The following is a 14354-nucleotide window of genomic DNA, read 5'->3' as shown; positions in this document are numbered from 1 at the left end:
TTATTACTATACACTATACAGTTTAATTATTATAATTCATTGAAAACAAAAATATGAAACAGAAATCTGAAAATAATGATTTCTCTATTCAGGCAGTGGAAAGTAATCTGACTGATCATTCACTGTTACATCAGAGGATATACAGAAATGTATGACTAAACAATAACAAAACTGTTTCTTAATGTAAGTGTAAACAATTGATACATCAAATAATGTAGATAGTATGAGTGCCAAAAAAAATCGAGCACTACTAGACACTTAAAAAACCCAACTTCTACACTAAAACCAAAATGTATTACATAGTGGTTCAGGAGAGGCAGACTCCTCATGTGTGTGCCTCAAGCTTGCTGTACTGGCTCCCATGCAGCCCAGTTTGAACACCCTCCATATTGTATGACCTGCTGCTGTCTGTCCTCCCGCTGGTTCTCGTGCTCTGCGTGCTTGAGCTGCTGTTCTCTCGCGTTAATCGCCTACATCTGAGCAGTGCTACCACCTGCTTCTGGCACTGAGACGAGCCAAAGTAATAGAGGACTGGATCCAGACAGCAGCTGAGGCTCCCTACACACATGGAGAGCAGGTACGCCTGGTATGAACTGTCACCTGACTTGTGGGACAGTTGAACATAGTGAGCCATCAGGATAATGTTGGTGGGCGTGAAGCAGACCACGAACACCACCAGCACGATGACAGCCATCACCACAGCTCGGGTCTTCTTGGAGCGGTTCTCTATATTGGCTGCTCCAAGCGCGCGGATAATACGCGCGTAAGAGACAACCGTGAAGCAGAGCGGGATGAAGAAGAAGACAGAGGAGTAGATGGGGAAGAAGTAAAGGTAGTATGTGTGTAGTTTTTCCGCATCCTGCACATCATGACAGGTGGTGATGCCCAGGTCTGTCAGGTGCATGGTCTGCCCTGAGCTCAGCAGAGGAGACACTCCTCCAAGCGCCAGCAGCCACATGGAGGCGCACACAGCTGTAGCCGTCTGAGGGCTGCGCCACGTCAGTGAGTTCATGGGGTACACCACAGCCAGGAAGCGGTCGATGCTGATGCACATGATGAGCAGGACAGAGCAATACATGTTGCAGTAGAAAGCTGCTGTGACGACCCTGCACATGAAGGAGCCATAAATCCAGTCGTTGCCATGGTAATGATAGTGGATCTTGAAGGGGAGGAGCAGGCCAAACAGCAGGTCAGCGCAGGCCAGGTTCAGCATGTAGATCACAGCCGGCTTCCTGGGACGTATGTGATGCACAAACATCACCATGGCAACGAGGTTGAGGGGCACGCTGATGATGAAGACGAGGGTGTATACTGTAGGGACGAAGCTGGTTGCCAGGCGACCCCGGAGAAAGTCCTTGGCTTCCTCTGAGACGAAATACTGTTTGTGATGATGACGGTGTCTCTTCATCGGCTCCTTCTGCGACCCTAATCCGGAACCACTGTCATCATTTAGGTCCAACACAGACAGGTCGAGGTAGTCCACAGGCTCATCAGTGACCATCACAGCCCGACCAGAGAAAGTCCGCAGCAAGGGCATTGAGCCTTCAGAGAGACACAACAGTGTTTCAAAATGTTTTTCAGGCGGCTCATTTTTGCAAATGATCTTGTAACTGAAGTGCAGATGCAATTTACTTTTCAAAAGGTACATAAACAGGAAAGTGTCCCCCAAATTTACCAATAGCAAAAGAAAATCAATCTTTTACTAGTTTTGATCTGTCTCTGAAATATTTTAGTAGTGAATTTATGATTCTCATCTCAATGAAGAGTTGCACAAAATTCAACATGATGAGAGAATTTATAGACCTCATTGTATGCATATTTTGAAAAAGGGAGCAGTCCTGCAATAAAAAAATTGTTCAGAAACATTCACATGAACACTAAGATTGAGAAATGTTGGTATAAACAAGGACTTTAAAGAATTAATAATCTGTCAGTCATTACAATAAAGCAAGCAAAAAGTTTATTTTAAAAATTGTGGACCTGGCAACTCATTCATGTTACACTGTCTCTAAAAAAAATTAATGTTTTTGATTAATTTTGACATTGCTTTTATCAGATTGATCATTTAACTTGTAACACAGCTAAATCAAATACTGTGGTTGTATAAAATAACCCGTTATACCATGAGCCTTTACAGTTTAAGTGTTTAATTTTATACAATAGTTTAAAAGGTAGATAAAGCAACTTACCATTTTGAGAGGGTAAAGCTGAGCTGTGGAGAGAAAACAATACCAACAGCCATATTGACAGGTGAAACATGGTGTTCTTCCCTCTAAATATTTTACACTGAGGTGTGTTGAAATGACTGTACAGTATGTTTGCCAGACAAGTCACTGAAGTGTTTTCTGCCAGCATCAACCATGTTATTACATTCCAGTGTTGACACTCCGCCTCCTCTTCACAGCACAAGATCTCCACCCCATTGCAAAGAAGTCATGTGTATTAATACACTTATAAAATATGAGGGAAAAAAACTATCAAATCCTTTTTAGACGTGTAATTTATTTTGCACTTTCTTCAAGCATTAGAAATCACTTAAACACTGATAATACATATTAAAATGTGTTGCTCAATTGTAGCTTTTAAAATGTTTAAATGTTTTATTAATTAAAACATTTGTCTTTCAATGCTTTAATTAAAAAGGCACTAGTAAACTACAGTATTTCACAAAGCCATGCAGGCTGGATGAAAACTTGCTCCACAGCTCCAGTACTGCCATCGATTTTCTCAACATAAAGCGTAACAATAACAGTGTGTTTCCTACAATCTTTTACATACAAAACATGAATATCATTACAATTTCATTCTTAAAAATACAATAATTTACAATCACCACGTGGGGAAAAAACCCCCCAGAAAACGAGACATTTAAATTGAACGGTAACATTTCATTTAGGTTTGATCCATCAAATCATAAATCAGATGAAACAGAACAATGTCTCATATCATCTGATGTTTCCTGACAAAATTAATTTTCATTCAGCAAACAAAGTACTGTTAGAAGGCACATCCATCTCCAACCTCCACTCTATTCTCTCTTTGGTGATTTGATTTTCTTATTTTCCATAGAATTTCTTGTTTAGGAGGAAAATTAGTAAATTGACATTCACTTTAGCTTTGTCAAACATCTTCATGACGGCCACACCTTCGTACTGCAGCTGAAGGAGGTCCTGTACACAAAATACAGGAGACATGGTGAGACACACAATCTCCTCATTCATAATGCTGTGGTTCTAATTTGGCAGGTCTGACAACATGTAAGAGAATTCAATTATTAGACCAGTAATCATCATCTCTAGTAGGTAGATGAAAACATATACGGTAGCTGGTTTAACTGTATATCTTGTTTTCTTTTGTCTGAACTAGAAAATAATTGCTTTGTTTCCAGATTTCCTGCTAATAGCCTGATGATGAGAGCAGGAACATTAACCATCTGTCATCCAGTGTTAGTGTTGGATGGTGAAATGCTCTATTTTGTGAAATTCTGACAAGCCGGGAAATGTTTACCTGGAAATGAAGCTGGACTTTTTCCATCTCAACACCCATAAACTTGGCTTTCACCTCAAAATCCCCGACTTCCTCGGTGGGTGAAATGTCAAACATGACATTTTTAAACCTGAGTGAAGAAACGGACAATAACATGATGTTATTTTATAGGCGAAGAAACAGAACAGAGGGAGGAAAACAGGATCACCACTCAGTATAAATTAGTCATATCAATACATACATACAAAAATATAAAGACAGTTGATTTTGATACATCCACAGTATGAATGATTTATCTGCATTCTTAGACCAACTAAGCACAAATTAAAGTCTTAAATGTGTCAAAGGAAGAAGCACTTTTTACATTCATATTTCTTTGTTCATAAACAACTGCCCTGCATTTCCATTTTCCACTGGTGCAGCGTGACAATTGCACTGACCTTTGTGAACAGAGTAACAGAGCATAGTAATGGTCCTCAGAATAACAGATGAGGTGGAATTTGAAGACAAATGTCATTTCACTGAACAACGCTTGTTTAGTTTAGTTCCAACATAAAGAAAACTAATGAGACACATCCACTTCTTGTACAGTATATCAATATTGGTTTACAGCCAAGCTCCAATTCTGACACAGACATATCCTCATCTCTGGAAAAAAGGAATCACAGTCTGTAGCAAGATACAATTAAACTGTCTTTAGTCACGCTTGCTTGCACTGGCCAGTTATAATATTGTAATATTGTATATATAATGTTGTATATAATATTGTACATATGTGGGTATTTTATTTATAAAATAATGAAGCAGAATTAAACATATCTTACAGAATGGTTAGGAGTATAAGCATCAAATTATTTTTCAATGATTCAGTGAAAATAGCTAAATTTTCAAATATAACAGTGAAATTGCCGTTTTTGACAGCTATAAAGTAGTTATGAGCTCGACTCACTGGTTTGTCTGAAGTCCTTCAATTTCCAAAACGACTCCTTTCTCGTGCAGTTTTGCTGCAGTGTACTTCAGAGACTGTGGCTTCCACTTCTTACTGCTCTTCTCTTCTCCTTTGCTGTCCAGTTTTATTGATTTGCGTGAATTCCTGGAGAAACAAAACAGTAAATTAAAATGACAGAAATGTTACCTCATCCATCAAACCATCCACACAACACAAACAGCTACAAGAAGTACAACAATGTACAAAAAGAAACAAGTCTTTATTCTCTCAAGGTGAATGAAAAGAAGGTGCAACTCACTTCCGGTTGAGGTTGTCCAGGCAAGTCTTGATGTAGGTATCATAATAGTTCATCTGGTCCTGGTAGAAGGTTGTTTTGGAGTTGAGCGCCATCAGTGTCTGCTGGAGTTTCACCAGCTCGGCCTTCCTCCTCTGTCTGTAGCGTCTTTGGTAGCGAATATCCTGTCAATTACAGGTTTTATCATATTTTTTACAAAGTCAGAAGCTGGAAGTTATAATGAGAAACGTGCATCTTTCTATGTGGATGAACAACTGTTTATGAACCTTTGATATGTCATTAATAAGGTCCTGGTATTTGTTACTGGCAGTGACAAGACCACCCTGCTCCAAGTTACGAAGGTTCCTCAGGATCTTTCTCTTCTTCTGTTCAAGTGGAAGCTGGCTGTCCTCCAGTACTGCTAGGCTGCTCTTCATACCTTCTGGTGTCTGAGCATCCTGAACCGCCCGCCGCTCTACAATCTTAGTATGCTCCAACTCCTGCAGGACCAAGTCAAATGAGGGGTGTCAGTGCAGATATTCTTTTGACACATATAGATGGCTGTTTGAGATTTGGGCAAGGGAACACAAAAAGAAACATCACCTGTGGGGCAGTAGCAGTGGTCTCAAGAATCTCAGACAAAGTCTCTCCAGGTTGAATCCGAACCACATCCACTATTAGCTTTTTTGTCCTAAAAGACACACATACACATACTGTATATATAAAATGATCTTTGAGAACCTGACCTCTCACCTTGTGTTGTTTAACAGGAGTGTCACTACAACCAAAGAAATATACAAGGCTTTTCTCATATTGCGTCAGAAGATGCGAAAGAAATATTTTTTCACAACAGAACAGAAGAATAATTTTCCACTTTCAATCATGAAATATTTCACTCTCACCTACAGAACATAACCTTCTCTTAACTTCTTTAAGTTTGTCAACAACTGTTTGTTTGTCCAGTTATCTTATAAATGTATTTAACAGATTTGGTGGGAAATTATGCAATGAGCAGTGGAACATCTGATTAGTTTTTGGTGCAGTCTTGGATCAAATTAAATCGTCATATTAATGTGAGAAAATTTTGGAGACACCAACTCATTCAAGGGTTTTTTCTTTTGCCATTTTCAACACTGTAAAACAATTCTGAAGACATTTTTCTTCAAAGTAGCCACCTTTTACTTTGTTGACAGCTTAACACACTCTTGGTATTACATCCCAGCGTCATGAGATTGTCACCTGAAATGCTTTTACAATAGCACTGCAGCACTGCATTGTCCAGTTGAAAAACAAATGATGGTCTAACTAAGCACACACCAGATGGGATGGCATATTGCTCCAGAATGTTGTGTTAGCCATGCCGGTCAAATGTGCCTTTAATTCTGAATAAATCACCAACAGTATCACTAACAAAGCATTGCACCTCCTCCTCCTCCACACTTCATGGTGGGAACCACACATGCATATACCTTCCAGAACCAAAAATCTCACATTTGGACTAATCAGGCCAAAGTACAGATCTCCACTGTGCTACCTGTGCTTCCACTGTGTCCACCCCTGGTGTCTCTTGGTACAAGCAATTCTCTTATTGGTCTCTGTCAGTAGTGATTTCTTTGCAGCAATTTGACCATGAAGGCCGGATCTACGCAGTGAACAACAGCTGATGTTAAGATGTGTCTGCTACTAACAGTGGCTACTGAGAAATCTAAAATGTGAAACACACACAATTCTATCTGTGCTATTTTATAGTTTTGCTCTCTTTAGTATTTTTTAGCAATGTAGAAAATAGTAAAATATGAAGAAACCTCTTGAAAGAGTAGGTGTGTCCAAACTTTTGCTATAAACCTGGATTATTTTTAAAAAAACACACTCCACTATTCCTAAATAATAATTGTATAACCACAACAATGAATTGATTTTGTTTTTGCAACATTCCGCCATTGGTTCATAAAGTCTTGTTAGCTTGGCATGAACACTTCATGCAATTAGATTTTCATATTTCATATTTAATATCCTATTTAAAAACTGTACAAAGCAGAAGTTTAGGCAGAAGCCCTTTCTCTGACTCAATTTGTTGTAAGAAACTCATCCAAGCGGATACATGTTTATGGGAAAGATAAGCCTGACCACTGACGCCCTCCCTTTTTGAGAAGGAAATGATAGAAGAGCAGGAAAGACAACAAAGACATGACACTGAGTGATAGCCACAAGGAAACGCTCGCACACAGTGTCAAAAAAGGGTCATCACATCACATGGCATTCACAGTAACTCTAAAGTCTATATTGAGTACTACTGTGCCAGTGTGATTCTGTGCAGTGGCTTTAAATGTACAGTATAAGAGCCTGGGTTATGGTTGCAAGGCCTCCACAGTAATTTTAAATTATTTATACATTCTCAAACTGCAAGAATGCAAATGATAATAACAACAACAGGTGGGGTAACCCTCTGTGAGATATTTGGTTTCCCCTCAACGATAATTACTTACTTTGTCATGAGAGTTTTCAAGTCCTTGTCGTCTCCTTCCAGAAGCTCAAACTTGCTGGTTAGAGTCAAGGAGATCTCAGTCTTGGCCAGCTGGCTAAGAGCGCTCTCTCTGTTTGGGTCAGTTGGATCCACAGTTCCTTCCCCTGAATTGAAGTAGCACATTTAATTGCAAACTAACAAAACCAGAGGGGCAATAGAAGCGTAAATGGTTCTAAGATGTGGACTTGAGTATGTATGTCATTTTTGAAGCCATTCATGGTCATAAAAATCTACAGCTGATAAATTTACTGTTCGGTTTTGTTCTTTGTTTTTTACAGATTTTTGCTTGTAAATAAAAGTTGTACAGTACCTAGCAGTGTCTCTACATCTGGGGTGTCTCCCAGGTCCTGCAGAAGCTCGTGTAGCAGGTCATTGTGGTCAGGAGAGATGGCCTCCAGATGTTCCAAAAGCAGCTAAACAAATATCAACATTATTAGTCCCGCACTATAAACTTTAAATATTCACTACAAACTTAGCCACTGTAAAATTCTGTGAACAAATCTTGTTAGATTTACCCATAGAGAAACAATAGAACAGATCTGTGGGTCACCAGTGATATCTATTAAAAGTTAAATCCACTCTCTCTTACTACATTTTAAAGAAATCAAGATGTATGCCATGACAAGCATCAAATATTGACTATATACCCGGTACATAAACACACACAGTTGAGGCCTGGGAATAACAGAGGGACCTGTGTACATCACCCTGTACTGCCTATACTCATACACATGTTTTGTGTGTGTGTGTGTGTGTGTGTGTGTGTGTGTGTGTGTGTGTGTGTGTGTGTGTGTGTGTGTGTGTGTGTGTGTGTGTGTGTGTGTGTGTGTGTGTGTGTGTGTGTGTGTGGCTGGGTTAAACATTAAGGAAGCACTAACTTAGCAAGAGAGCAATTAATGAGGATTCCACCCACTACATTTTTCATTTTGTTAATAGATGATACATGAAAGAAATATACAAATATAATGGATCCTTTCCCCACTTAAACTATTAAAATGTTTTTCCTCACACATCCAACAGAAAGGAAATGATAAAATTATCCTGTGTGCAACATTAAGGTCAAGAGAACGTCTGTGTAGACTAAAACAAGTGCTTTGTCTCTATTGTCTGTCCCAGTGTGTTTAAGTGTAGAGTGAAACCGATGATAAAAAAGGACAAACTAATGTCCTCACCACTACTCCCTTTCCAAAGAAGTGGTCTGGAAATATAACAAAAAGAAAGGACGATGACAAAAAGACAATAAGTGGCTGTGTGAGAAACAGTGATAAGGATGAGAACTGAAAGAGAGCAACTGGTGGGATTGAAGCAAAATAGGAACTGTGTGCTGATATGACATACAGCACAAATGTCAAATATGGGTATTTTGACTTTTAAGATTTGCTTGAGATGTTTTTGTTTAAAAATAAAAGTACCTTATTTGACATTAAGATCATTTTGAGTGTTTAATTGATATTCAAACACTCAAATATTTGATCCATGATCAGAATTTCTTAATATTTGGCATGCTGGGAGAAAGGTGTGAATTCTCATTAGCAATGCTAGAACTAACAGTAGCAGTGCTAGTAGTACTCTGTCTTCTAGTAGTAATACAGTATTACCATTAGTAATACAAGTACTAATACTACTTATAAAAGAAGAACACCCATATAACTGTAAGGACTGACACTGAAGTGACATTGAAACTGCAGAGTCAGTACATGCATGCCATCCACTTACAGAAGGAAGGATCTTTTTGTAGTTAATATTAACCATAACCAAGCATGCACAGCCTTTGTGAGACTGTTTGTTGTATTAGTGAAGACTTAATTTGCATTTGTACGAAGGTAAACTGAATTAAAAAAAACATATTTAGAGATTCATTTTGCTTGGGTTTACCGAGTGTGTATTGATGATCTCATCTATTGAGATGTAGATGATAGGTTTGCTCAGGGTCACCATGTCTGTGTACTCATCAATATTAAACTTCTCCTCAGGTTCAGGGACATCGCAGGCTGACTGGAAAAATACCCTGGAAGAGAGGAATACCAGTAATTATCAGTAACACTGCCTTTAACGTTTCCGTGACCTTTTCAGCTACAGTAAACAACAGATACTGCCTTGCTTCCAGAAAATGAAATTAAGTGTATCTGAGTTTCCAGTAATGATGAGTCAACCACTTTGGCAAAGTGGGGAAAATAACACCACACATACACACTCACAGCTTCCAGTTTGTGTGTTTATACAGATTTGTCAAGAGTTCAGGCAATTTTTAATGAAACCCAATTGCTGACACAGCACATAACAGCTTCTGACATTGCCAAGACAACATCTACTTCTACAGTGTCAGCTTAAAATGTTCCTGAAACTTACAAGGGAAATAAAGGTTGACTTTGTTTTTCTGATCTTTGACTTTTTTTTTGGAAAGTCAGTAGCACTACATTGACCTAGTGGAGATTTGTTCCTCAAAACATAATAGCAAAGAGTAAGAATGGTTCTACCTCATGTTTTCACCTTTGGTCATGTCATTTCTGAACATGAGCTAAAGGTGTAATGCATATAATTAAGTTGTTTTGGTGGACTTGCCTATACTCAAGCTTGAGTATTGTCCTGAGCTTAAAAAACATGTTGAAAGAAAGTCTCGGCAAAACATTTGTACTAGAAACACAACACGTAGCTTTCTGTCACTAAATTTCTCACCTAAATTTCTCATAGGTCTGTGATATGTAGTTGTTCATCGGCGTCATATGTGCATTCTCGCCCTCAAACAGCTTATTTGCAGCAGCATGCTGGAGCATCTTTGCCACAGATCCCAGGTTGCGACGCTGGTCGACATGAAGCTGCCCTCCTGCTGACACATCGATAATGTCGAAGCCATCAGGGGCCACAATGGCTGGATTCATGTAGCGGTAGTAAAGGAGGTTTCCAACAATCTGCCATAGAAAATAAGAGAAAACATCATTAAAAACTTTTGTAAAATTAAATCCCACACAGTCAATCACCTCAGCATGCTCATGGTAGGTAGATGATGACAACAATCATGCAGAGAGGACTGTACAAGCATAACCTGAACATACTGTACTGCAAATGGACAAATACATATATGTATGTACCTTCATTAGCTCATCTTCTGAGGCATCTGGAAACTTTTCATGGAGGCAGTTCTTCAGAACTTTTGCTATGTATCTCATGCCATAACTACATGCAAAAAAAAAAAAAAAAAAAAAAAAAAGCATCAATGGGATAATGAAACATAAAAGGATACTTTCACGTGTCATGTAACATGGTAAAAGCAAGCTCATGACATGAAGTGCATAAAATCCAAAATGATGACTCATTCACGCCTGGATTTATTTGAAGCAGAATGTGGTCTTGCCTTTTTATATATTGATTAATTCATTCATACTTGCATTACTCAATGATAGTATTGATGACTTTCAATTTCTATTTTTTTGAATTTCCACTTTTTGTACTGTAAGTGCAGTTATTCTGCAACAAACCAAAGAAAACATCAGCACCATCTAGTGTTGTCTACAGTCTTTAGCACTTTTAGAAAGGATTGTGATATTGAGAATTTTGTAATAAAGGAAATAACACAAAGATGAGTATTTATGTCCACATAAAACGGGGTGAAATGTATGTGACTAATTTAGCACAAAGCAGGTCTGTTTTTGTGCTTTAGCAACTGACCAGATGACTACTTGCTCCAAATCAATGATTATCTAGTAATGACCATGCAGCTAAACTCTTAATAACTATAATGAGCCAATAACACACCAGGGCATATGATCATATCCTGCTTAGCCAAATTTTAGTTGCTCTCACTATAATGTTGAAGTCATAATATAAAAGTAGAAAGAATTATACTCTATAGGGAGATAGGGAAAAAACAATTGATGAAATAAAATAGCACATAATATTGTACAATGTTACAATGAGAAGGATAAATACGTAACTGAACTTGTAAAAGAACAATATTTCACTACAGAGAGAGAACCTCATTTGGTTGTATTCCTCTAACTTCTTTTTCCCCATAAACATATGATAAGATGTTTGGATGTAAAGTAACTGCATACTGAGAGCATCTTGATCACTGCAAGAATACAGGCAGTGGAATATAATAAAACTGAAAACAACACAACAACCACTTCAAATTGTGGCATCAAAGATTTATGCAGAGCTGAGTCAAGGCCTGTCTTACACAGTCACAATACAAATGTAAGAATGGGCTCCTTACATAGATTGTATTTATTGTATGGACATTGCACGCTGCATTAGTCGGGTGTTTGTGTTATTTCCTCCACTTTTGTATAACAGAGCTAATTCTATAAACTTTTGAATATCTTGTAGATGACTTGTTTTTTTTATCATTTTAAATGTATTCTTATGTATATTTGATTTCTCAAAAAAGAAACAAAACAACAGATTCAACCAAATCCTGCTGACTAATCTGCTCAAATCTGCTCCCAAAACTTACGGGATATTATCCAGTGAGGACACAATTGAGTTCAGGACTTTATCTGTTGCTGCCCGAAGTGCCAGACTGGACGCCTCCAGCCTGTTGCGTACTTCCTCATGTGACATGGCCTGCTCAGGAGTCACTTCATAAGGCAGCTTGCTGAGGCACAACAACAACAGGCAAAACATTAATACTGTTCATGTCAAAGACTTTAACGCTTTCTTACTGTAGTGGTTGTATTTGTGTATTTTTACTCTTTATATTACAGCAAACATTTTCTTAAGTGTAACACTTATATACTTCAATACATTTAATACCATGCCTTATATTTTTCATGTCAGTGTGGTGTAAAAAGAGAAATAAACCTTATTCTAACTGGTAGATCAACACAGTAAGCATCAAGTTAATTTCACTTGTGTTTAAAAAGAAATGTTATATTAGAATTACATGAGACTGTAGTTACAAAAAATGACCTATGTGACTGTTTGTGTGGTGTTGTGATCATTGAAGTTTATGATCAATGCAGTGGTTTCTTAAAAATTTATCAAAATTATCCTCAGTAGTTTATAGTAATGTTTTGAAAGAAAACTGCAGTAATTTCTAGTATAAAGAAGTTATATGTATAATGGAATAAAACTCAAGAAACTACAGATAATTATTTTTGTAATACAATACAAATGAACCTACAAAAATAATGAAAATAACTTCACATGACTGAGTCGATCATATATATCAAACAATCATTAATGGAACACACCAAAGAAACAGACATCACTGTCAGCAGTACTTCTACCACCAGGATTTGCCCTACCTGGCCTCCCCGGTCGCCGTCTCCAGCTGGTTGACCCAGGCTTTGTAAACGTCCACAGGATTGGTGTTGATACCAAGACTCTTGTCCTCAATGATGTCTTTGACCACGGGAGCCAGCAGCTGTCTGAGTGTGTTGTGGCCTCTTGCACCTCTGTTGAAGCTCACCACCATCTTGATAACTGTTGGGTTCCCTGTCACGATGTCCTGGATCTGATCTACCTTAGATCTTACACACAGAGATCAAGGTACAGCAGATGAGTACAAACCAAGACCCAGAATTTAGTGTACATGTGTTTTAAGTAATTGTGGACAAATGATTCTGAAAAATGTTTCCACGCAGTTTCTTACTGGATGCTCATTATAACCATTACATCAGCACAGTAGTTAATGTAGTTAAGTGTAAACTGGGTGCAATGGACTTGAGATTATTGCACTGTATTGATCAGAGCTGCAGTCCTCACTTGATTTCCTCCTCCAGAGCAGTCTTGAAGAGCTTGAGCAGCAGGTATTCCTCTCTCTGGTTAGAGGCGTAGTTATACAAGGTGAAGATCACAGTGTCCATAAACTTAGTGGACTTGTTTTGGGGCATCTGGAAGATCAGCTTAGCCAAGTAGGATGGATTAGTCTGATTGGGAAGGAAGAGTGACAGATAACATAAAGTGTGCATCTGCAACTGTACTTGAATGTGTTATTAAATCACTGAAGTTAAATCATGTTGAGCCCAAACAATAGTCCTGGTGTAGATCCGGAAGGGTTAGATGCATTTTGTTTTACCTGCAGCAGGTAGAAGAGATGTTGGTAGGCCTCCAGTTTCCTTCTTTTGCCTTTATTTAATCCCTTGATACCCAGTCGGTCTCCTCCAGTCAGGTCATCTTTACTTGTCTTATTTTTCTTGCTCTTCATTTTCTTACTGTGTGACACAACATCCTTTTCAAAGAAACAAGAGAGGAAGAGGTGAAGTAGATGAGAAACATTACAGAAATTCAGAGTTCAGAGTTTTTTATTTACTAATTGGTACTACACGTGACATTTGTGGCATAACTAAGCCATAGATTATGTAAAACCAATATGATGGTATGCCATTCCTTTTCTTGTACATATAGAGGCAAGGGTTGCCAACCTGCAGAGTGATCCTGTTCTTCACCAGCAGTCCAATCTTTATGTCCATCAGGTTCAAATCTTTCTCCATCTGCTGATTGGAGCGAATTTTGGTGACCACCTCTTCCCGAAGCCGTGTCACTTCCTGTTCTTCCTGCAGATCCAGGGAGCTCTGCTCCAGCAAGTGGACAAACTTGCGTACCACGGACAGGGGCGGATCCTTGGCACCAGCTAAGATTGGTACAAATTGGTGCAATTTTGACTGAATCAAATACCACAATATTTGTATCAAATACCATCATATCAACATACATAAAAAGCATAAGTACAAATAATATAATGAGTAAACCTTTAAAGCCCAGTTTAAACTGCAGAAATGTAAAATATCTGTGATGACTCACTGAGGGTTCTGTAGTCATCTCTGGCTTTGTTGGCCTTTAGGAAAGCCTGGATCTTCACAATTTCTTTCTCCTACACACACACATATAACAGTCAACAACATGGAACAACAACGCAAAACCAAAAGGAAACCAGTAAGTGTTGTAGATTGACTTATGTGTTGCTCACATGATCTTTGAAGTACTGCAATCTCTGATTGTATTTACTTTTGGCTTTCCACATTTTCACCAGGGACTGGATCTGAAAAACACCAGTGTTTTATGTTAGATCACTGATACACAGTTGAAAGTATTCTTTTAATGTCAAGTACATATAAACTGTATGATTGTAGCTGATGATTTCCAGAGGCTGGTCATAAAGCTTTGATTTCTGTGCATGG

At 38.3% G+C, this 14354-nt stretch overlaps 2 protein-coding genes across 4 annotated transcripts in view; both read right to left on the bottom strand.

The window, feature by feature from the left end:
- Window positions 1-325: 325 nt before the first annotated feature.
- Window positions 326-2391, bottom strand: f2r (coagulation factor II (thrombin) receptor). Its single transcript, XM_053325553.1, has 2 exons — window positions 2190-2391; window positions 326-1542 (listed from the first exon to the last, which is right to left on the bottom strand). Exons 1-2 carry the CDS (start codon window positions 2353-2355, stop codon window positions 326-328), a joined length of 1383 nt encoding a protein of 460 aa, XP_053181528.1. The 5' UTR covers window positions 2356-2391.
- A 91-nt stretch (window positions 2392-2482) lies between these two features.
- iqgap2 (IQ motif containing GTPase activating protein 2) overlaps window positions 2483-14354 on the bottom strand; it is a 35428-nt gene continuing 23556 nt past the window's right edge. For all 3 annotated transcript variants that reach the window (XM_053325777.1, XM_053325778.1, XM_053325779.1), the window contains 18 exons: window positions 14144-14215; window positions 13978-14047; window positions 13599-13807; window positions 13253-13405; window positions 12940-13103; window positions 12480-12704; window positions 11687-11827; window positions 10323-10407; window positions 9910-10142; window positions 9109-9241; window positions 7544-7646; window positions 7196-7337; window positions 5313-5400; window positions 4997-5209; window positions 4734-4894; window positions 4436-4579; window positions 3508-3616; window positions 2483-3170 (listed from right to left, as the gene is read on the bottom strand). In XM_053325777.1, the coding sequence (XP_053181752.1) occupies window positions 3057-3170; window positions 3508-3616; window positions 4436-4579; window positions 4734-4894; window positions 4997-5209; window positions 5313-5400; window positions 7196-7337; window positions 7544-7646; window positions 9109-9241; window positions 9910-10142; window positions 10323-10407; window positions 11687-11827; window positions 12480-12704; window positions 12940-13103; window positions 13253-13405; window positions 13599-13807; window positions 13978-14047; window positions 14144-14215 (2559 nt within the window). In that variant the 3' untranslated portion in view covers window positions 2483-3056. The remainder of the gene's footprint in view (window positions 3171-3507; window positions 3617-4435; window positions 4580-4733; window positions 4895-4996; window positions 5210-5312; window positions 5401-7195; window positions 7338-7543; window positions 7647-9108; window positions 9242-9909; window positions 10143-10322; window positions 10408-11686; window positions 11828-12479; window positions 12705-12939; window positions 13104-13252; window positions 13406-13598; window positions 13808-13977; window positions 14048-14143; window positions 14216-14354) is intronic.

Source organism: Scomber japonicus, chromosome 9, assembly GCF_027409825.1.
Source record: "Scomber japonicus isolate fScoJap1 chromosome 9, fScoJap1.pri, whole genome shotgun sequence".
NCBI classification, from domain to species: domain Eukaryota; kingdom Metazoa; phylum Chordata; class Actinopteri; order Scombriformes; family Scombridae; genus Scomber; species Scomber japonicus.
This window is presented reverse-complemented; position numbering and strand designations above follow the sequence as displayed.

Excerpts from the sequence above, each read along its gene's own strand:
- f2r (XM_053325553.1), bottom strand. The coding sequence starts at position 2,355 with ATGCTGGCAGAAAACACTTCAGTGACTTGTCTGGCAAACATACTGTAC. Across the intron at positions 1,543-2,189 it reads AGCTTTACCCTCTCAAAATG|GCTCAATGCCCTTGCTGCGG; the intron begins GTAAGTTGCTTT and ends GTCTCTCTGAAG.